General features: G+C 35.9%; 1 protein-coding gene across 5 annotated transcripts in view; it reads left to right on the top strand.

Moving 5' to 3' along the window:
• Root (ciliary rootlet coiled-coil, rootletin) overlaps positions 1-24,042 on the top strand; it is a 533,338-nt gene that overhangs the window by 439,339 nt on the left and 69,957 nt on the right. For all 5 annotated transcript variants that reach the window (XM_081759610.1, XM_081759612.1, XM_081759614.1 and 2 more), the window contains 2 exons: positions 17,588-17,771; positions 22,547-22,722. In XM_081759610.1, coding sequence (XP_081615736.1) covers positions 17,588-17,771; positions 22,547-22,722 — 360 coding nt within the window. The remainder of the gene's footprint in view (positions 1-17,587; positions 17,772-22,546; positions 22,723-24,042) is intronic.

The raw sequence follows: 24,042 nt of genomic DNA, 5'->3' as shown, positions 1-24,042 counted from the left end.
TGGATTTTGGGATGCAGCCTGTGAGATTCTAGAGGAGCTAACTGCTTGAAAAAATATTTTTGAATCATCTGTAACATATGAAATAAGGATATGCATCATAAAAAAATTGAAAGTAACTATGTCTGCGTAATCATCACGGTCAAATTGCAAAGTCAAATGAATTGACGTTTGGTATATAATCAGGCTCCAATCCCAACTGGGAAGTTATCATACGCGTGTCACTTTCATTATAATACATATCCTTAGGGGGAGTAGAAGTCCGAATTTTTGCGAAAAATTTAGTATCTCACAAGCCGTTCAACTGAGAGCTGAAATTCAGCATATAACTCTTTATTAAAAATAAAGAGAATATGTCCTGGCATTTTTTAAAATTATCTTTTATGAGCGGGGGGACGGGGGTGCATTTTCTATATATTGGAAATTGGTAGTGGGTTGATTTGTAAAAATAATCGAAAACGATTGATATTAGTTGAGAAACAGATTGAGTAATGCAAACTAAAGTTCTTTTTGAATTTTATACCCACTGCTTTCTATTTATAATTGCTGAAGCTGGTGTTTAATATATGGAGCGTTCCGAGCATAAGGCAATCAAGCCATAAAGTTAGAGAAAAATGGCCATAAAATTTGTAGTCTAAACTTAATTACATGGGCATTTTCAATTAGTACGGCGTGCTTAATTATATAGAAAATTAGTTTCTCTCTCTCCCTTTTTTTTTTTTTTTTTTTTTTTTTTTTTTTTTTTTTTTTTTTTTTTTTTTTTACGTTAGTCTACTTTTCCTTGATTTGAAACTTTCAAACTTCACCCTATTTTCTACTGAAATGTGTCTGTAAGGCAACAAAGAAATAATTATATATGATAAATTTAAATTCATTTTAATTTGGAAGATGAGAAACACTTTGCCATTATACAATATCGTAAAGGTCAGACCCACCAGTATTGTAACAGAGAGGTGCTTGAGCTATAACGGTAGAAATTCAAACTCCGATAAGTGATAATTTCACAGTCTTGTTTTATTACAAGTGTAACCTCTTTAGTCAATGGAGAGCAGGGGCGGATCCAGGACCGACTTCTGGGAGGGGCGGTGGGTTGTCATACTGCTACTTTTAAGGGCTTCAAACTTTGGGATGGGTTTTATTTATATATGTAAAATAAGAAAGTTTCCTCTTCTGGGGGGGCGATCGCCCCCCCTGGATCCGTCCCTGATGGAGAGGATGACGTGGGCCATCGGTCAGAGTTGATGTCGATGGATTTTGGTGGGTCGGAGTTGGTCACAATGGTTCAGAGTGGTTCATAGTTGGTGGTGGGTCAGAGTGGATCACGATGGTTGATGGATCAGAGTGGGCCAATGGGGCATTTGGGTGGTGGGTGATAGTGGGTCATGATGGGTCGTGGATCAAATTTTCATTGACCCACACCATCTCTGGTTAAAATTGTACTAAAGATAAGAGGCACCGAAGATGCATGTCGGTTATTATGCTCAAATTTTGCTCATGGATAGTACTCCACCAGGAAGCAATAAATCTGAAATGGTTCACGGTATCACCTTCTAGAACTCGAGATGTAGGGGTTTGTCTGATTGGCTAAATTAAGACGTCAATGATTTATCCTTCAACAACCAAGCTTTTTATGATCGTTTCCGTGGGGAAGTCAGAAGAACACGTGCCTAGTAATCGTAATATTGATAGTTTGCGTCCACCCCGGGTATTTGTTTTGTGTTTTTTTTTTTTTATTCACCTAAATATAAACAAATCACACATATAGGCATTTTGACATATTTTGGGAGAGTAATTTTGTGGTTCGTTGGCGTTTCATCGCGTCTCTGCTGCTGGTAGTAAAGTTTTCAAAATGGAACTTGGGCCACCACGGATCGTCGCTGCGGGGCCACCAATTTCTGGCGAGAGGTCAATAGTTGATCATCTGTAGTCCACCGACGCTTACAGCTTAGAGTAATGAACGATGTTTTTGCCTTGTAGAATTCATGAATACCGACGTCGGCAGTCAACTAGCTTTTAGTATTCCTTTACTAACCATCTATTGTTCATGTTTGTACACGGTGTTGTCATAATAATAATAATAATAATAATAATAATAATTATTATTATTATTATTATTATTATTATTATTATTTGTAGCAATAGTAGTATAATTGATGATAGAATAATTATTGTCTATGTATTGTCTAGGTAGGACTACACACAGGATTTGGCTCGTTTTGGTTCGACTTGACTCTAATCCGAGTCGAGTTGGAAGATATTTTTCGCGCCGAGTCCAAGAGTAGACCTCAAAGATGTCTGTTTCGAGTCGAGTCTAGTTTCAAAGAAAAATCGTTCGTGCCCATCCCTATTAATGAGAGCTTAATCGGAGTTGAGCGAAATTGAAAGTCTCACTATTTATCTAAGCGACCCCGAAAACTATGAATCTAATATCGATCATTTTCTAGCAATCTTTTATATGTATCCCCCTCCCATTCACCATAGGTAACCCGACAGCACTCATTTTGAAACCATAAGAAATGTGGTTAAAATGACTCTAGGCCAGTGGCTCTCAATCTAATTCCTATCACGATCCCCTTTTATCACACGCTCTTGCCAGCGACCCTTTTATAATTTGTTTTATAATAAGCTTGTGTGGGATTTTTAACATACCTATTTCTATAATAGTAGAATCCATTTTTTTATATAGTGAACAGTGCCATGGAAAATCAGCGCCCGGGGCGAGAGTATAGTACGATGTCACCGTATATATGAGTGACGTCGACAGACTAGCTACGAAGCACCACCATGGTTGGCACGAAGCTCAATAACATTTTCAAAATAAACCCTACCTTTCCTTAATTTTGAGCACATTTTATTACGTTTTTCCTTATATTTTACACATGTGCACATGCACTTTCCTAACATGAGTAACACACTTCCTCCGAAATGTGTGGCCCCTTTTTTCGGCGCCCGGCACTGACAGTGGATACAGTAACTGTAATATCTATATTCCCAACGACGAAGGTGCTGGTTCAAGATGGATGTTAAACTCCTTCATTGAAGAGACCATTAACGTATCCGATCTAAGTCCACAACTTCTTGACCAAATAATAGAATGATCATGCGACAAGTCTTTGCAACTGGTTTTTTGTAACGAAGACTTGGACAAGTTCTGCCTGATGAGGAGAGAAGAATATCCTGGTCTGGGCATTGCTGCTTTAAAAGTAATAATTCCATTTGCTATATCGTACTTGTGCGAAAGTTTTTTTTTTATGGTAAACATTAAAACAAAGATAAGAAATCGCTTATCAGTTGAAAATGGCTTGATAATGTTCGTCATGAAGATTGAACCGGACATTGCTGCACTAGTGAAATTACACCATGCTTAGGTGTTTCATTAGGTTTTAATTTTAATTGTATTTCAATGTGCAAGTTTTGTTGCATGTGTATTTTTCTAGTATTTCTATATACAGTTCTTATTATTTTTGTATCATACCTCTTTGATTTAAATTCATTTTTAAACAACTCTACTAACTAACTAACTCTATGGCCTATGGAACCCGGAGGTTCAATGCCGCGTTCACAAAAGCTCTACACTGACTTCTATCCTTAGCCAATTGGATCCAGTTTCTACTTTGTATTCTTATCTCAGCGAGATCCATCTTAATATTGTCCTCCCATCTGCGCCTAGGTCTTCCTAATGGTCGTTTTCCGATTGATCTTCCAGTCAAGATTTTGAAAGCGTTTCTACTTGCTTCCATTCTAGCTACATGACCTGCCCACCTAAGCCTTCTAGACTTGACGACCCTAACAATGTTGAGTAAACCGTATAAATTATGTAGTTCCTCGTTATGAAGTTTCCGTTCCCCATTCCCGTTCCTCTTGGGTCCGAATATTCGTCTAAGGATCTTGTTCTCAAATACTTTCAGTCTATGTTCTTCCCTCAGAGTAAGCGACCATGTTTCGCAACCATACAGAACAACAGGCATGATTATCGTTTTGTATATTTTAAGCTTCAAATTTCTCGACAGAATTCGCGACGACAAGATACTTTGAACCGAATAGTAACACGAATTCTACACCCTTTGATAATGTTCAGTAGACTTATTTTTTTATTGTTCTTTACAGTGTGTATAAAAAATAAAAGTATGCCTATCAGAACAAAATTAAAACTAATATTTAAAAATAATTTCTGGTATTAGATTCTAACTGTATTTATCTCTTCTGCCTATCTTCGCGATCCCCTAGGGGCCGCGACTTCCAGGTTGAGAAACCCTGCTCTAGGCATGCATGAGTTATGTTGGAACATACATACATACACTTTTATGTGTATAAATGCAGATAAGAGAGGGTTGAGAGAGAGCGATTAAGGAATTACCGCTCTCAATCTCTTCACTTTACTTTTGCGATTCGCGAATTTCTTATGTGACAGTTTGGGGCTAGCTAGTTTTTTTGTCTTGGACCACGATCCGATTTTCGATATGCTCTACCTAAATGCTGTAATGCGAATATTGAGAAGTTATCTGCGATGAAAGTAGCTGCAAATAAATACATTACGTAACTTATTTATTGCTATTACACGATTTTTTAAATTTGTATTCAATATTCACGCATAACACACCGACGTTCTGTCAATACCTCAGATGTTATATTTTAAAGATAAGAATTACTTATGTCGTGAAATGATATGAATATATATATTCAACTGATATATACAACTGATGACATGAATATATATATTCAACTGATATATACAACTGATGAATTGTAATGTAACTATTTTACATAATTTTCATGCATTGAGGAAAGTAGAATATCATAAAAGAATTTCACCTGAACGGGTATCGAACTCACGATTTAAACGCTCGGTGGTGTACCACTGAGCTAACATGACCGCTTTTCGGAAGCTGCTTCTGAAATATAACTGAGCTCATACGTAAATGCTCTTTTCCGTATGGAAATCACAATGACGAAACGAGAGTGGGAATACATAGTCTCGAAATATTGTATCATTAAGTATTTCAATGTTACTTTTTTCTACACTTAATACCATTTCAACATGTCTTATTATATTTAACAGAAGGAAAAACATATCTGTACATCTTTTCCCGATTACTAAGGTTGGCTTTGGAGGTTCGAATCAGCAGCTTTAGTTTACTGTTTTCCGAAGATACCCGAAGTTGGACTTCGAAAGAGTTTGTCTCAAAACAGCTATCATCATATCGCTCAATCTGTTTGGTATATGGTATATGTTTTTATACGTGTAAAGTCAGTATAACAATTCATTCTTTAAACAGCTTTTCGTATGTATTAATATTCCTTTATAAAAACTGTTTTTGATATCATTATTACGGCGCACCATTTTCAGATTTCTTTCGCGAGTCGTTGACCAAGTCGTTCCCCACTAGCGTTGCCAGACTCACAGCTCGGAATTATTACAAAACCTGATCGAACTTATGCTAGATTCGGTCAAATTATGCTAGATCCTCATAATTACTAATTCAGCAGTTTAAAAAAACGAAGTTGAGATACGATAACGTAACTTAAAATACACAGAGAGCAAGAATGCATGGATAGAACTCAATACTTCACGCACCAAAATTTTAACTCAACTAAATTAATGCAGTCGTTGCCAGACTCAATGGCGTATATATCGTATAAATGAATGCAAAGTTTTTGTTTACATATTTTGAAAGAAAATTACTTCGCAGCATAAGCGGAGTTGGGAATCGTCTGCTGGGGGGGGGGCAGATTTTTGGTCGGTCTCGGAGCTGTCATTTCAGGAATAAATATGATCATGAAGTCAGAAATAAAGATGGTGAAGTTGTCAAAAAGTTGGGGGGAGAATGGCCCATATAGCTCCGCCCATGCCTCGGAGTTAAAGGATTAGAAAACCCTGGGTGGAGCCACAAAATAGCCCAAAGACGTTTCGAACTTACTTCGGAAAATAAGACTGCCTGTATGGTTTACCGACTGTATGAATCAATGGAAGAGGATACATTTCTGCCGTTCTTTTTCTTCCCACGACCAACTTCTTTCTCATCTCCAGGTTTTACGACTTTTTGATAAACTTGCTGAAATTGTGCTAGATTTGGGCAGGATGCTAAAAGCAAGATGCTAGATGCTAGAGACATGCAAATTATGCTAGATCTAGCATCATTATGCTAGATCTGGCAACGCTGTTCCCCACAATAGGCGTGTCGTGCAAGTAACCAATCACACGTCAGGTACTAGCTTTTACCTATTGCTTCCTTCTCACAGCTCAGAACATTGGTAACTATGGATAGACGTACAGCAGTAATTACTTTATGGGAGTTGGAAGGTTATTCTGCAACTGCAGCTAGCAGGCGAGTAGGTGTCCCGGCCTCTACAGGAAGGCGATGGATTCGGAAATATGGCGCTACAGGTCAGACTGATACTTTACGATCTCCTGGTCGTCCGCATGTGTTAACCGAAGCCCAAGATGCGAGATTAGTAAACGAAGCCCGGTTAGACCCACTAAGGACGTCTAGACAGCTAAGGGAAGTTTCTCTCTTTCCTGGTAGTAAGCATACAGCTCTGCGAAGACTTCGTCATGCTGGGTTACGTGGCCGTGTTGCTGCCGTGAAGGAAAAACTCTCAGACGACCACAAAATTTACCGTCTCGCGTTTGCACAGGCGAATGTGGGTCTCAATTGGGAAAACGTAGTTTTCTCAGATGAATCCATATTCACAACATCAAAGGAGGAACGCCGTTTTGTGTATCGTCCGAGAGGCACCCAATATGACCATGGATATGTGGCTGCTTGCAATCGCAGTGGCCATGTATCTATTTTATGTTGGGGTTGGATTTCCAGTCGCGGAGCAGGACAGCTTCATAGAATTGAAGGACATCTGGACAATGCTCAGTACTTAGACATTATCAGTAATATCATGGTGCTATCTGTACGGGTATTTCAGCCTGATGGTGTAATTCAGTTCCAGCAATACCAGTCGCCAATACATACTTCCCGTGTGATTCAGGAATGGTTCGCAGGGCACCCTGAGATTGATTTAATCGACTGGCCGCTCGTGGAGCAGACCTCAATCTCATGGAAAATATGTGGGCAGAAGTGGAGCGTACTCTAAGGGAAAGTTGGCCTGAGGCAGATCCACCAAGAACTCAGGATGACCTGTGGCATCTTGTTTCCGAAGCATGGCTGGAGGTAGGGGAAGGAGATAGATTTGTCACCCATGTAATAGATTCCATGCCCAGAAGAATGGAGCGTGTAATAAATTCAGAAGGGTCTTGGACACAATATTAATGTCCCCGCCTTAACTCCCGAAAACAGCCCTTTTCAGGGCTCCCTAAACGCTTCTGAAAATATTTCTAGAAGTAAACCACTCCTTGTATCCGATTTCTGTGCAATCCTACTAACAAAAGAATGATAATTAGCTGTAGGCTTTGAACTCAAGACCTCTTTATTGGCAAGTCAGTACTCTACCAGTGAGCTAACATGAACACGCAAACCCAACCTGAAGACACACGACTTTCAATTTCTGGTATTCGATGACAATGATGCTCATATACTTGGCAAATGTTGTATTCAACTTGGGATATTCCGCAACACACACACACACACACACACACATAAACAAAGCGAAAGAGAGAGAGAGAGAGAGAGAGAGAGAGATGAATATACAAAAGCATATTCAACGTATTGGAATGAGACTCTAAGTAACGACATCCCGTTCTAAAGAGAATTTGTGTTTCTTCCCGTGACGTTAAGGGGATCGGGAAAAGTTATGTGTCTTGAAGCAGGATACGACTTTGGATACTCTGTTTATACACTTTCTATATCCGTAGGAATATATTGTATTTCACGAATGTAAATGACATGCTGTAATGAGAATATTGAGAAGTTACATCTGTATGACAAATAGATGCAAATAAATACACTACATAACTTATTTATTGCTATTAAATGATTTTCCTAACTTGTATTTACATCCTCATATATAATACCGACCTACTGTGAAAATTATCTCAGATGTTATATTTTAAACATAATAATTACTATGTTCTGCAATGATTATGTTATATATACACAACTTATGTATTCTAATGTAATTATTTTATATAATTTTTCATGCATTGCGGAAAATATAATTTTAAAAAAATGATTAATCTAGACGGGATTCGAACTCTTAACCTTATGATTTGAAATCCGACAGCTTACCAATGAGCTAGCACAAGGACTTCCAGAACTATGCTTCTAGCGATGTATAACGGATCTCAAGATAATTATGACATTCATATCCATTACAAACGCTGTTTCTATTCTACTTTGACTTTTATTTTAGTACTCAGGCGATAATTATATTCTATTTCTTAACTTTGAGCATTCTTTTACATATGGAAAGATTCTTTAACGTATTTAAATGTTCCATTACGTATGGAGAGCTAAATGACAAACAAGCATGTGCTGACATAAAAAAAAAAAAGTTTCGAAATATTGTATCATTAAGTATTTCAATCAATGTTGCTGTTTTAAACACTTGGTAACCAGTCTTATTATATTGAAAAGAAGAAAAACACATCTGCAAACTTTTTCCCGATTGCAAAGGCTGGCTTGGAGGTTCGAACCTGGCTTACTTTTTCCCGAAGATACCCGAAGCTGGACTTAGAAATTTTTTGCCTCAAAACACCAATAAAGAATGCGCTCAACCTTTTTGAGACAAGGTGTACACTCATGCCTAAATTATTGTCGCATATCTATTAGCATCGGTTCAGATAAGCAGAAAAGTCTGCTGCGAACCTGCGCGAGAGCCGGAAATACATTGGTTCTTATCATTCATGCCCCACGAGCAGACTTTCCCCCGCGACTCTACTGCGGACTCGCAGCGGGCAAAAATTGAGTTGCGGGGACTGCTGGCCCGCAACGAGTTCGCGCAAGGTGTAGCGGGTCGGGAAACCATTACTGGCAATGAGTCAAGCCACACGAGCAGACTTTTCCGCGCCCGCAGAAATGGAAATCGAAGAACTCGACGAATAACTCTTTATAAACGAAATTCAAAAATATCCTGAGATATGGTATTTAAAGTGTGAAAAATATCGAGACAGAAATAAAAAGCGAGAGGCATGGAACAAAATGTATGAGACCGTAGGCCTATGCGAGAAATTTAATGAAAAAACAAAGAAGAAAAACAGCATTGATATGTATTGTTATTACTTTTTAATGTGAGAATCTAATATTCATGGTGTGTTATTAGTGACATAGTAACACCTTAAAACTAGAGTCAAGATATCGTTAAGTTTTAATTGTTTTGTTTTTCGTTTGTTTGGTTTTCTTTTTGCTTTGTTTTTCGTTTGTTTGGTTTTCTGTTTCCTTTGTTTTTAGCTTGTTTGGTTTTCTTTTTGCTTTGTTTTGTTTTTGTTTATCAATCCTTTGTCTCTGGTTGTCCCTGACCTTCCCTTCTCTTTCCTTTTTTCCTCCCTTTTTCCTTTACTTATGAAATAAAGGACAACGAAAATAAAAAAATAAACATTCCCAATGATGATACCTCGCCGGTTTTGAATGCTCAAGGCACTGACTGAGAGTTACGCGGCTGAACGAATGTATTATTATTATTATTATTATTATTATTATTATTATTATTATTATTATTATTATTATTATTATTATTATTATTATTATTATTATTATTATTTCATGCAGTGTTTGCATTTCATTTTCGTTTAGCATCCCTTTTCAGCAGCGAGGCTATGAACACTTTATTGTGATATTAACAACAATAGACAACAAATAGGTTTGGAGAACGAGCCTCTATTGTTAATACAGTTCCTTGATGAGATTTCTTATATCACTCACTCCGGAGTGAATGGACCATTTGTAACACAGCATTATACTTTAGGTCGAGGTCACTTATTATATAGTCTCTGGGCTGAAAAAGGACGCTAAAGTCCAAAACAACCATCAACTTAATAACAGTACAGAAAAGAAAGAAAAAAACATCGTTAATCGGCTGACAATTTGTCGTTCATTGTTAACGTATTAAATTTTAAAAGTATTAGATTTAACACGAAAATTAGTTGAACATCAGGGTACTCAGAGGTTTAAAAAAAAGCGTGCTGGATGCGTAAGAAAAATATTATTGGTTCTCGTATAATTGATAATATTGCGCACATCGTTGCTATTTTAGAGATAGCAACTGAATGTTTCTTGACATAAAGAACAACTTAAAATTTTGCCATGAAACTCTACCTATGTAACTTACAAAACAATCAGCCCATCTTTTTCTGTTTTCGTTTGCTGCATTGCCTCCTTGTGGTGTGCTACACATATTGGGGATTTTCTCAAATCCTTTTATAGTTATTCGTAAAATATTTGAACCACCTTCCCCCTGATGATCGCATTTCAATAAAAGTGTAATTACAAAACTCCATTAGATACTCTATTTTTGGCATAAATTTTGAACTACTCTATCCACTTAGACTGTAAATAAATAAGTGGAAATTTCGATATTATATAAATGACCGCCCTTTCTCTTTTAGCAGTGAAATATACGAAAGCCTTGAAACATGTTCCATTGTTTTATGTAAGAGTTCATAATCGGAATTCACATCTTGAATTTAAGAGACTCTCACACACGGCACTGTGTGAATAAATAAAGAGGAATGTTACAATTATAAAAAAAATATTCCCCTTTTCCCACCTTAGATGGGAACTATTCGGAAACACTAAATTCAATATTTTTATTTAAGACATTCGGAATTTCACATCTCCAATTTAAGCGAATACTCACATTGAACACTTTCTCAATATATAAAGGTAAATTTCACTGCTATAGAAATGAAATGAAATCTTTGAGTTTTACGTCCCACGGTTATCCCGGGTAGGATAAAGGAAACGGTGATGATGAGAATGAATAAAATGGTAGAATGAAGAAAGTAAGAAGAAACGGGAGAACCCAAGCACACGGTATTTGACCATCACAAAGCCCACTTAACGCGAGCGGTTTATTCCATATCAATTCAACATAGTGATTTAACCTCACCATCTCAGATTTTAATAAAATTTTGTATATAGATGCCCTCTAGATAGACTTAAAAAAATACCAGATTTCAATTTTATATATCGACCGGTATTGAAGATAAGGCTATGTAAAGTTTGGAAAAAATGCTCAAAATAGCATGTTCAATGTATTTTGAAATTGGAATTGCAGCTCTCCTAATTGAGTTAGCGAGCTGGTTGAGGTGTCATTTTACAGCATTTTCCATGCCCTTTCTTGTGGTATACATCATCATATAGGCTAATCCAAATTTTTATTTTAAAAATCAAAATCAAAATCTTATTTCAAATGTTTCAAAAAGTACATGCTTTAAAATTTTGAAATTAATTCAAAAATAGATAATATTGTTGTAAATCAATTGGCAAAATATGAATTTGGGATGATAATGGGTTCATTGTTAAACAATTCAAAACTAATACTTATTTTTCAAGAATACTCTGTACGTAGGGAAATAACACAAGAATACTGTTTTACACTTCTGTGAAAATAAAAATGAACACTAATCTGAAGAAAGTGTACAGATGATTTCATAGTAAAACTTTTCAATAAGTAATAGGATATGTTTAACACTTGAAATTTGAAAAAGCCACATTTGTTCGGCATACATCACTTTCAAGAAGAACATCTTTCATCGGGAGTTACAGGCATCACTTTTGTCAGAACATCCACTACAGACATCCACAGAACATCGGCGTTTCTTGGATATGAGAATGATGGAGATGGCCAGGTGGATGAAGAAAAGTTATTTTTACTTCATCAAGTTCTTCATTTTTCCGTAAAACATACACGAACCACCAATTTCTTTCATAGACAGCGGTGACATAGCCTGATATGTATTCTAATTGAAGTTTATTTGGAGATTGTGACACTTCCGTTTCCCAATCCTGCAAACCATCTGAAAAGTGTTTCACCAATAATGTTGATGTTTTGGGAATGAATGCATCATACAGAGGTTGTTCAGCCTACGTTTGGCCAATTTTGTTGCTTCCCCCTCCCGGACAGAATGGACTCACCCGACCTGGCTTGTGGCGTCCTGCAGTTTGTGCAGTGGCTTCCTGGGAATGGAGTTGTTTTTCCGCTCGGACGACAATACGCACAAAACAAGACCATTGTTGTGAGTGTTGTGTTAAATTTGTTTCCAGGTGTACGGGTTTCCACTCTGTGACCAAAATGCCGTCCAAAGTAAGCCGGTTTTGGGAAGGCTATGTTGTGGCTCTTTATGACGCCCACTTTTATGTTTCTGTCATTAGAAAACTGTGCAAGAAGAATGGTTGCAACATCAGTTTAAGTGGAATAAAAATGTTATTAAAAAGTACAAGGGTAACGAAGCTCCACCATTTGGATCACCAACAAAGTTGCCTAAGAAGCGGGAATGCACCAAGGCCATCTCCATCATGCAGAGGAAACTTCGCAAAATGGCAATGCAAGAAAATCCGCCAACACAAAGGTGTATGGCTAATCATCTTGACGTGTCTTTGGGGACTGTGAGCCGGACGTTACACCATCAACTCAAGCTGGAAAAAGTCATGAAAGCCCGCGGCCATCTTCTCACGAATGTCCACCAAAAGGAACGCAAGTGTAACGCCCGAAAGCTGTACGAACGGCATCTAGCAACACAAAGGTGGATGTACGTCGTAACGCTCGATGAAGCATGGATTTACCCTTCCGACTGCGGCAAACCGAGAGCCATCATGTATCGAGAGAAAGGCGCCAAGAGCTTCAGAAGGTGGGTCCGTGTTTGTAAAGAATCCTTCCCAAAAGGGTTCATGGTCGTTACTGGCTACTGTTACCGAGGTAAAATGAAAGATCCGTAGGGTGCCGAAGAACTGCAAAATAAATTCGCAGTACTTTCAGGAGCAGATTATGCGGCCGATCTACGAGCATGAGATTCCAACAATGTACGGAAATGACGCCAATCTGGTGCGCATTCACATGGACAAGGCCTCATCACATACCTCACGATCGTTCCTCGCATTCTACAGGGAGATGGAGGAGGCAAGTAGTATACAGGTGATACCTTTCAATGAGGTACCTGTTAAATCTCAGATGCAAGTCCTGTGGACTATTGTAGATTTGGATTGCTGAAGCGGGCTTTGGGAAAACGCCGTGTGACAACTGTGGAAGGACTTTGGAAAGCTGTGCAAAGGGAATGGGACAAGATTCCCCTTCCAGTTCTTCAGAGAAGCCTATTACAGTGGAAATTACGCTCTCTGGCTATTGTTAAGAACCAAGGGAAACACATCGAGCACTTACGGACCTGGCGCCATGGATTCTTCTAAATTTTTAGGTAAGTCGAAATTGGCCAAATGTAGACTGAACAACCTCTGTATTGTTGTGTTCCTTTGATAGTCAATGCTTGATCGAAGGGACTTTCCAGGAACATTTCAGCTTCAGTATATTAATCTTGGGTTGAGTAGGCAAAATTTACTTTGGTAATGTTTTCTACTGCCCACTCATAAAGTTATCCTGGGGTTTGAATTTGATTGCCATAGGGTCCTTCAAACTACCACAAGCTGCCAGTCTCTTTACTGAACTGCCTACTCCATCGTAAGGTCCTTTTCTATGTGCTATAGCCGAGAAGTACCACCCTCGTTTCACTTTAAAAGCTGCCTCATGAAATTAGAGGCTCAAAAAGTTTTTCTTATTTTTGTATTGCGCGGCAGACCTGTCGGAAAAATAAAAAACCTTGTTTGGAAGTTTTTGAAATTTGGATGTCAGAAATGATATGTCATTTTTTGAAAAGTGTAAACAGCAACTGTATTGTTCTCCAGGCAATCGGAAACAACAACACATTTAACATCTTCAACTTTGTTTACCTGTTTGAAATATAAAACAAAATGATGGATTGTAACCTGTAGCGTTGTGCTATAATTTTCAGAAAAATCACAGATGACAGCAAATTCTGATTCTTTGAGATTTTCTTTTGTGTAGTTAAGGAAGGCTCCCTGTTGCTTGGCAATGAACTCAATCCTACCCGCTAAAGCTGCTTCAATTCGTTTGGTTTGTTTACGCTTAATGTCCTTATGTAACAGTGAGGTTATGAAGGATTGGACATATTACTTGAAATGGCATCTGAACCACTGCTCGGTTTCCACCTGGGAGAAATTTTGTGGGCTCATTGGGCTCCTTAATTACAAGCCAAAAATTAGATTCAACTAACAGGATGATTCAACATATGTGGAAATGTCACTATGAAATTCACGTGGGATTTGTGATTACGATTTGTGGCATTTTTGCATTGTTTTTTACACCAATTGTTTTTTCTATTAAAAAAAAAAAACACCTGGTTTAAACCAGCCAACCCTGCTGTTGTACCAGTGCTATGTGTATACTTTTTACTAACCACGTGTGTTTACAGTAACATTTTTAATTGTGAAACTTGTATTTATTCAAAAATATAAGCACTTTAACTTGCTTTAAGTTGGTTTTTAAAGTATGAGATAATAAGTATAGCCAGTAGATTACAAGTCGGTATGATATGTTTTAGACCCATTACTGTACTCTTTATGTTAGTGTTCAGATTTATTCCCACAAGTTAAAAATAAATAAATAAATAAATAAATAAATGCATTCGTGTATTTTTCAGCTAGGTACTGGGTATTAATGAAAACTATAGTGTTTTAATTTTTTTAACAACGAACCCATTATCATCCCAAATTCATATTTTGCCAATTGATTTACAACAATACTATCTATTCATGAAATTAATTTTAAAATTTTAAAATATGTACTTTTTGAAACATTTTGAAGTAAAATTTTGATTTTGATTTTTAAGATAAAAATTTGGATTAGCCTATATGATGTATACCACAGGAAAGAGCATGAAAAATGCTGTAAAATGACACCTCAACCAGTTCGCTAGCTAAATTAGGAGAGCTGCAATTCCAATTTCAAAATACATTGAACATGCTGTTTTGGGCATTTTTTCGAACTTTACATAGCCCTATCTTTAATACCGGTCGATATATAAAGTTGAAATTTGGTATTTTTCTTAGTCTATATGAATAGTACCCCTGTGCAAAATCTCATGACAATCTGAGATGGTAAGGTAAATTTTGTTCTCAAATTGTGTTGATTTGACCTAGAATGGCTCGAGCTGGGATCGAACCAGGGACGCCACGCACCAGAGGTTAACACACTACCACTGAGCAACCGCTACTCCATTACTATAGAAATCCCTCTTATCCTCTGCATGAGGAAAAAATTCAAAAACGCTGGAACTTGTGCTCCATTATTTTTATTTATGGGTTTACATTCCGAATTTTACATCTCTAACCGAAGTGAATTCTCACATTCGGCTCTATGTGAATAAATAAAGGGAAATTTTACTGTTACTGAAATGCTTCTCTTATCCCCCTTAGGAGTGGAATATTTGGAAACGCTCAAATAAATGTTTAATTTTTAATTTAAAGTTGCCAACATATGTCAAAAAATCTAATAGTCACGCGATAGTTAAACCACGCTTGTGGACGCTAATAACAACTTAAAATGTCTATGAATAGGTCCCCGAATGTCTTACTTTCTGCATTCATACAAACAATAAGTAGTTAACATAATTAGCTTACATTTATTTATTTATTTATTTATTTATTTATTTATGACTTCTTTTACGTGGCGAAGTTAAGGCTTTGCAGCCTTCTCCGAGCACTTAACCACGTGCATACATTAAAAAAAGCACCAATACATAGAAAATATTAACAATTACAAAAGAAAAGTATTGAACCACATAAAAAAAGAATATACTACTTAAGTAGAAAAAAATAGTTAAACACTTCAAAAACAAAAATTGAAAATAATATACAATAGAGGAAACAAAATAAATGGAAAAACCTAGAAGTATGATTATATAAGCAATACAAATTAAAATAGGTTACCTATTGGTTGTGTGTTCATATGTGGGTTATTAATAATCTGGTAAAACGAAGATGTCTCATGTGCTACCAGTATCCTTATCTTTACTTAAGAGAAGGGAATTTACAGATTTTTTAAATTTGGCAACTGTGGAAACGTTATGTATTAATTGAGGTAAACTGTTCCAGAGGCGTGTAGTACTTACTGTCAAGGATTTTGAGTATGAATCACAAATTGTGACTGGGTATGGAGAGCAAGAAATTATCTTGTGATCTTGTGCTTCTAGTATGAAAGTCTGATAAATATAAAAATCATTTAATGTGACAGCTATCATTTGAAGTGGTGGTATCGGAAGTCTTATGATAGTGCCTTCTGCTTTAATTTTATCACTTAACTTATTTTCGTTAAGAGTTCATCAAAGGAACTGCTACTCATGCGAAAGTAATTTAAAAAACTTCTCTTCGTCATTGCGTAAATCAATAAACATGAAAGACAACTGTAGCTGAAAATAAACTATTTTCTATGTTGGACTGAAACGCCCGCCGAGTTTGTTGCGAGCCCGCAGCAAACTTTCCTGCTCGTCTGTACTGGATGATCTGTGACGCCTGCGCGAGTCTGTTCGGCTGAACCAAGCCTAACTGTCTTCTTGTAAGAATATAATTTGATTATTTTTAGTGTGCTTTTAATTCTGATACTATGTGTATAATCGGGAAATGTATATTTATGGTAAATTTCATAGGAAAAGAATTATAAATACGAAAATTAGAATGAGTAAAACAAAATGTTGCTAAATGGATAAGAAAGTTTTATTTTCGTTTTATTGCTCTTATTTACTGCTCTTTTGAGATGAAATTTTCCACGTACATGCCTTTGCCGATTATACACATACTAACATTATAAGAAATACCGGGCGAATTCGTTATCAAATTATATTCCTACAACAACATATTTATAGACATGTGACAATAATTTTGGACATGAGTGTTCATATCACTCCCAAGTGTTTAGGGAGAATCCATCCAATTTACAATTCACCCCTCCCCTTCCTGAAAGTAGTTAAGGAAGCAATAGTTGGTTCTGACAAAACCAAGAAGGCTTGGCGTGTAGACTATTTTTATTCATTTCGAAACCTTTTTCGTTCTTAAAAGCGTCCTTATGGTATAATTAAAGTTTGATCGTACAGTTTCCAATGAAAAATTGTTCCCCTAAAGTGTCATTGGTGGTACCTGCACTCTAAAACCTATCTGTAGACATCACTGCCACACGTAGTTTGAAGTTTGCCCTAACATATCACCAATAATAGCCTGACATTGCGATCGCCGCTTGACCGTTACCAACTCAGATCTGACCTGTTTTCAACTCCAGATGTCTACATTAAATTGATAAATATGTGTATTTCTTATTAGATTTTCTCATTATGTGTATTTTAATTAAAGAATTCAATTTTTGTTTGGTAATGTGTAATTTTTCAAATGATATTTTGACTACTTCAATTAAACTCTAATGTTAAGTAACGGTGTATTGGTGTAACGGTGAATTTTGTACTTTTTCTGATACTTGGATTAAAAAAAAAAAATTAATGATTCCGAATTTATAGTTCAGTAATATGAAAAAAATCCAGCACTTATCTTGTTTCAGTCAAATCGTGTAGTCGAGAATACATGGAATGTCTTTAAATAAAGCGAAGTAAAGTCATTTGTTGACATACAGTCTGTTTTCTTGTTTATAGCTCATCATGATCAACAAGCACTGCAAGAACGTCTAGAAGCTATGAGGAGAGATTTAGAAGAGGAACAATCTGCATTGGAGAGACTTAAAAGAGAAGCAGCATCAAGAGCGGAACAAGATCGAGGGAGCCTAAATCAGCTGCGAGATGAGTTAGGAAAGCTCAAGACAAAACTTGAGGAGTCAAAGTACGTAAGAAACACAGACACACACACACACACACAAACAAACATATATATACTTTCTTCTTCAATTTTCATTTTACGTCTATCATAATTTAATTACAAGTCAAGGTTGATTATCATATTAATTTTTTACGTATCTTCTGATTTTTTTTAGAAATATGGGAAACAATATTTCCTTTATTTACATAGGTATATTACTGGATTGTGCTTTTAGCTAGAATGAATTATTTTCTATAGATCATTATTCTGTGACAATTTGCTAGATTTTCTTCACAATCTAGTAAAGTTTATCAAAAACTACAGTTACAGTCACATCATACTTTACATGCTACATAAAATCTCTTTGGGAATAATGATGAAATGCATGTATGCTTTTCCAAAAAATAAATAATTAAAATTTAAAAATAAATAAAATTTAAACATACACTGTATTAGATTGTGTAAAATACATAGTCCTATGTGTATTTATCTGTCTTTTTTTAAAAGCGGTATCGCATCGCAGTTTGCGACAAAATCATGGAAGTGCGAATTAAACGAAATATTGCATCACCAAATGCGACATATTTATAATCATAATTTATTACCAAATGAGCTTCTTTGATAAAAAAAAAAAAAAAAAAAAAAAAAAAACCATTATATCATTGTCTTACCTTCAAGGAGAACGGTTTTGTTTCGATGTCACATAAACGTTTAGTAATAAATATCTCATTGCTCGAAAACCCGACCTTTCTTCTTTAAGTATATTATAAGTTATCAATAATACAAACCACCCACTACGGACTATACACAATATTACTGAATACTGGTCAAGGAATTACCACAAATTATCTTGTACACTTTGACATCATATTGCATCTAACAATAAAGCATTTTAATGGGATTTCGAGATGCAAGATTCCATCTTAAGTTTCGAAAACAAGATCACTTGCAAAACGCCCATCTTCCGCCAAGTGGACATCTTTGCACGTGTCAAACAGAAACATCCAACAAACAGTGTTGCCGACCCAATATAAAGTTATGTTTTTCAAATAGCACTACGTCAGATTATTACATATTTCAAATTAACATGTCAAACGAAAACATAAAATACATTTATTATTCAGTGCTGCAAACTAAGGTTGTTATAGTATCACAAACATTCAAACGTTAGAAGCCTCTATCAAACATATGGCACAACGGAGGTGGACAGGATAATGCACATCGAAAGAATCTTAGCGTTGGATACGATGATCGTGGTGTGACTTTTTCGAATGAATAGGAACGAAGTTACCAGGATTTGAAAATTTGATTTTTTAGAGGCTTTATTTCGAAAAAAGATACTTAGATAAGTATATCTAGTTATTTGTATGGTTTACAGTGAACGTACAAATTATTTTGCTGTTTATAGCACTTCGATATCTCATATATCGGAGATATGATAAACATTGCTGAAGTTTGCAACACTGCTTAAATCATGTAATTGCGAGAACATGTTGTACTATAAAAGAGAAAGAAAACAACAGTCATTTTAGATATTTTCCACAAGTACACCATTTTCAGCAGTGTTGCAAACTTTATCAATGTTTATCATGTCTTCGGAAGGGATTGAGAAAATGAAATGAAATCTTTGAGTTTTACGTCCCACGGTTATGCCGGTTAGGCTAAAGGAGACGGTAATTATGAGAAATGAATGAAATGGTGGAATGAAGAAAGTGGGAGGAAACGGGAGAACCCCGAGGAAACCCACGAACACGGTGTTTGTCCACCACAAAGTTCACTTGGCGCTGGCTGGGATCGAACCCGGGACCCCAAGCACCAGAGTTGAACGCTCTACCACTGAGCCACCGCGGCCCCGGAAGGGATTGAGATATCGAAGTGCGGTAAACAGCAAAATAATTTGTATATTCATTGTAAACCATACAAGTATCATTTTTCGAAATAAAACCTTTCAAAAAAACTCAAGTTTTGAAGCCCTGGCAACTTCGTTCCTATTTATTGGAAACAAGTCCTACCATGACCATGGTATCCAACGCTAAGATACTTTCTATGTGTGTTATCCTGTCCTTCTCGGTTGTGCTGTATATGTGATAGATGCTTCCAAACTTTGGATGTTTGTGATACTGTAACATCTTTAGTTTGCAACTCTGAATAACAAATGTGATATTTTAAGTTTTCGTTTGACATGTTGATTTGAAATATGTAATAACCTGACGTAGTGCTATTTGAAAACATAACTTTATATTGGGTTGGCAACACTGTTGGGTGTTTCTGTTTGATACGTGCAAAGATCTTCCTCTACTTATAGTTGTTTCGGGAAAAATTTCGCTTTTGTCCCTCTTTTGGTTCCTCAGTTATTGCAGTTGAACATCATGGTACACCCTGTATATATATATACTATCAAAAACAGACGACTTATGCAGTACCCTCTTTTCTATCTTTTCATGGTTGTTTCTAGCTCTGAGCTACTGGTTTCCTTGTCTCATCCATTAAATCCCGAATTTCCTTTGAGGTCCTTTTTTTTTTCGTGACCTAATACTTTCTTTGTCGTAGTAAGAAGGCCTATTTTTATAAATAACCATTATTTTTAATTTCTTGCTTCCTTGGTTCTTGTGCTATCTTGTCTTCTATCTTCTTCGCATAACTTTTTTGACTTTCTTTGTTCATCAGCTTGCCTGTGTCAAGTCTTCCATCTTTCTTCTTTTTTCTTAACTTTTTAAAATCCAATTAATTCCTTATCATGATTAAGTTGTGGTCGCTGTCCACATACGTTCCTGGGTAACTTCCACAATTCTTAAATCGGTTTCTAAACCTTCTCGTAACAAATATATAATATATCTGGTATCTGTTTAGATCTGCTAGCATTTTACATAGCTAAATTCTACACTTACGTTTCGTGAACAAAGTATTTGCTACTACTAGTTTGTCTTTCATTAAAAAATCAATCAATCTTTTTTTTTCGCTTTCCTAGTCCGTATTTTACTACTGTTTTCCCTTCTGCGCCTTCTCCTACTGTAGCATTCCAATCTCCTATCAGAGTAAGATTTTCTTTTCTCCTTCTACATCTTTCGATAGCTTCATAAACTTAGTCTACTTCTTGGCCGTCGGTTGCTAGTATTGGTATATATACGTGGATGATAGTCGTAGCTTAATTTGGTAGCAAGTTTTAGTACTGACTTTCATTTATATGTTGCAACTTCTTATTCGTTGTCTTGTCTTCTTATTCATTATATATGCAACTCCAATGACTTCGTTTTCTGTATTCAAGTTACTAATTCTATATTCATCAGACAGATATAATCTTGTTCTTTCCATTTTACTTCGCTGATCCCTACTGTATTCACGTTCAGTCGTTCTTTCGCTATCTTCATCTTTCCAACTTATATGCTATATTTAGACTTCTGACATTCTATCCTCCAATTTGTATTGTCTGTCCATAACCCGTAACTAAGCGACTTCTTACTCCTTCCAAAATCCTTGAAGTGACTGCTTTTGCAGTATGGGATTCTGAGTTTATTCGTCTATCCATTTGAAGTAATTCAGGTTTTAAAAAAGATGCAGTGATGGTTTCTCGTCGCTTTCCACCGATTAGGAATGCACTTATATATATATATATATATATATATATATATATATATATATATATAGGGTGGTCCGGAAGTGGGCGTTAGTTTCAACAGTATAGTGAGTGTTACTTATGGTAGAATGTCTGTACACAATTACCTTGAAGTCTTAAGAGTCATAAACATCGGTATGATCACCATCCATGTCAATGCTGTATGGACTTTGATCACACATTGTTGATTATTTCAACTTCATTACAAATAACTGTTACCAAGCAGGATACAGCAGAAAACAAATGAACATGGATAGTAATGTTGCCAGACAATGCCAAGCAATGTTACCAAACAAATGTGGGTAAAACCTAAAACCGTCAGAAAACACCAATTAGGGGTACACCCACTTCCGGACCACGCGGTATATATATATATATATATATATATATATATATATATATATATATATATATATATATATATATATATATATATATATATATCAATACTCTACTGGTTGTCGCCGTTATCCCTGCTGCTGCTTGGATCTTTCCTGTAAACTGGGATCATTACTGTGAGAACTCTCTACAGGCCAGAACTACCATGTAAGAGGGATGTGCGGTATCCTAACACACCCGAGCCCTTTTTATTGTTATGTATTTTTTCCTTGATCTATAAGTAGCTAGTATCAGCAGTTCCAGTGTAAAGTAGTAATTCGTTATGACTGAAACTCTTCAATTAAATATTATGTCCAAAATTATTGTCTCATGTCTATAAATATGTTGTTGTAGGAATATAATTTGATAACGATTTCACCCGGTATTTCTTATGATGTTAGTGTGTGTATAATCGGCAAAGACATCTATGTTGCTTTCATGTCAAAAGAGCAGTAAATAAGAACAATAAAACGAAAATAAAACTTCTTTGTCCATTTAGCAACATTTTGTTTTACTTATTCTAATTTTCGTATTTATAATTCTTTTCCTATGAAATTACTACAAATATACATTTCCCGATTATACACATAGTATTAGTATTTAAAGTTCCCTGCAAAATCATTATCAAATTATATTCTTACAAGAAATCAGTTATAGATATGCGACAACTATTTTGGACATGAGTGTACATGTGTTCAGGATAAAGAGAGAAATAATAAGGAAAGAAGACTAACAAATGCTATTTTAACTGCTTGTATTTAGTATTATTACGGTGATATTTTTCAAGTTTTTGTGTACTATTTGTCAGGTTGAAAGCTGAACAAGAAAAAGCTCAATTGGAAGCAAAGATTCAAGAAGTAAAGAAGGAGCGAGACACAGTACAACAGGAATATGAAGAACTGAAAGTCCAGTTACATCTAACAGAAGATCGCCATGATAGTTTGCAAGTACAACTACAAGATACAACCCGCAAACTGAAAGAAGGTGCGTATCCTAGTACCTGTGATGTGTAATAATTAGTTGAAGTATATCAGAAGTACTGTAGACTGGAGATAATGTAATGTAGTTAAACCTATTCGTTGCCCTTTAAAATTTTGGTATAATGTGCGCAGAAAGTGAGTTTTAAATCTAGATAAATAAAAAAAATGTAGTGATGTTTGTCTATATAAATAAAAATGATTGTAACGATGTGTGACGGCTAACTCCTCGTAGACCGTTGAATTAATTTTGGCGATTTTTGGTACATGAGTGGACTCAGGCCTAACTTTGATTTTTCCATATTTTCATCAGGGAAAGGAGGTAACATGTAGAAATAATCGGAAACGACCGATATTAGTGTCCAGTTCATAGTTTTCGGGGTCAGTGAGGTGAATAATGACTCTCTAGATTCCATTTAAGCTCAAGTTCATATCCCATTAGTAGGACGTAAGGGTGGTATGGGAAGGGAGTGACATAAAATAATAGAAACCGGCTGATAGTAGTGTCCAATCCATAGACTTTCCAGTCGCTAATATGAATAGTGACAGTCCTAATGCGGTTTAAGTCCAAGTTCAGCACTTGATAGTATGGGGATAAGAAGGGGGTGTAAAATAGCATGTCCAAAATCTACGTTATCTGTTGTTTTCCATAAATCTATTCTCTCCGTGCGAAGAACGTTCAGTCCAGCTATTTTTTCAGTTCAGCTTTCGTGTTCATTTTCTTTGACCATATCGTAGGGCAAATTTGTATGGTTCGTGGCTTAAATGACAGTAGTACAATATAACACTAATGTAATAGTTCTTTAAACGCAATACCTGTCTAGAATATACAAGTGCGACTCACACAGTATATCATAAGCCAAGGTATAATTATACACTGGTGATATCGCTATACAAGTAATCCAGCAGGATTCCCTCATGGGTATGCGAGACTTACGAATTCTATTTCCGGTGGATTTCGGGTATTTCGAATCCTACGTTAAATTAAAGATTTATGTCTAACATAATATTAATAATGAAAAGAGATGTTGAACTCCGAACAAACAATAAGTTCTAAACAACTGAAGTACTGTTGTTTCAAGTGAAGTCATCAGTAATTCCTCGTCAAAACATTCGTACAGTTTATAACAAAATTAAATACCATGTTTATATAGAATTTCTGTTATCTGATTCCATTGCACACTTTTACTGTAAGGCATAATGTAGGCAGCCAAACCTTTTAAATGAATTCAAGTACATTAATATCCTATAGGATATATATCTTTTTTCCATCATTTAAACTAATAAATTCCGTAGTTAGTTAACTGTCTGTTGGGGAAATATAAAT

Source organism: Thermobia domestica, chromosome 5 (genome assembly GCF_964235325.1).
Source record: "Thermobia domestica chromosome 5, izTheDome1.hap1.1, whole genome shotgun sequence".
Taxonomy (NCBI): Eukaryota; Metazoa; Arthropoda; class Insecta; order Zygentoma; family Lepismatidae; genus Thermobia; species Thermobia domestica.
The sequence above is the reverse complement of the archived record's forward strand: the minus strand, read 5'-3'. Positions and strand labels throughout refer to the sequence as shown.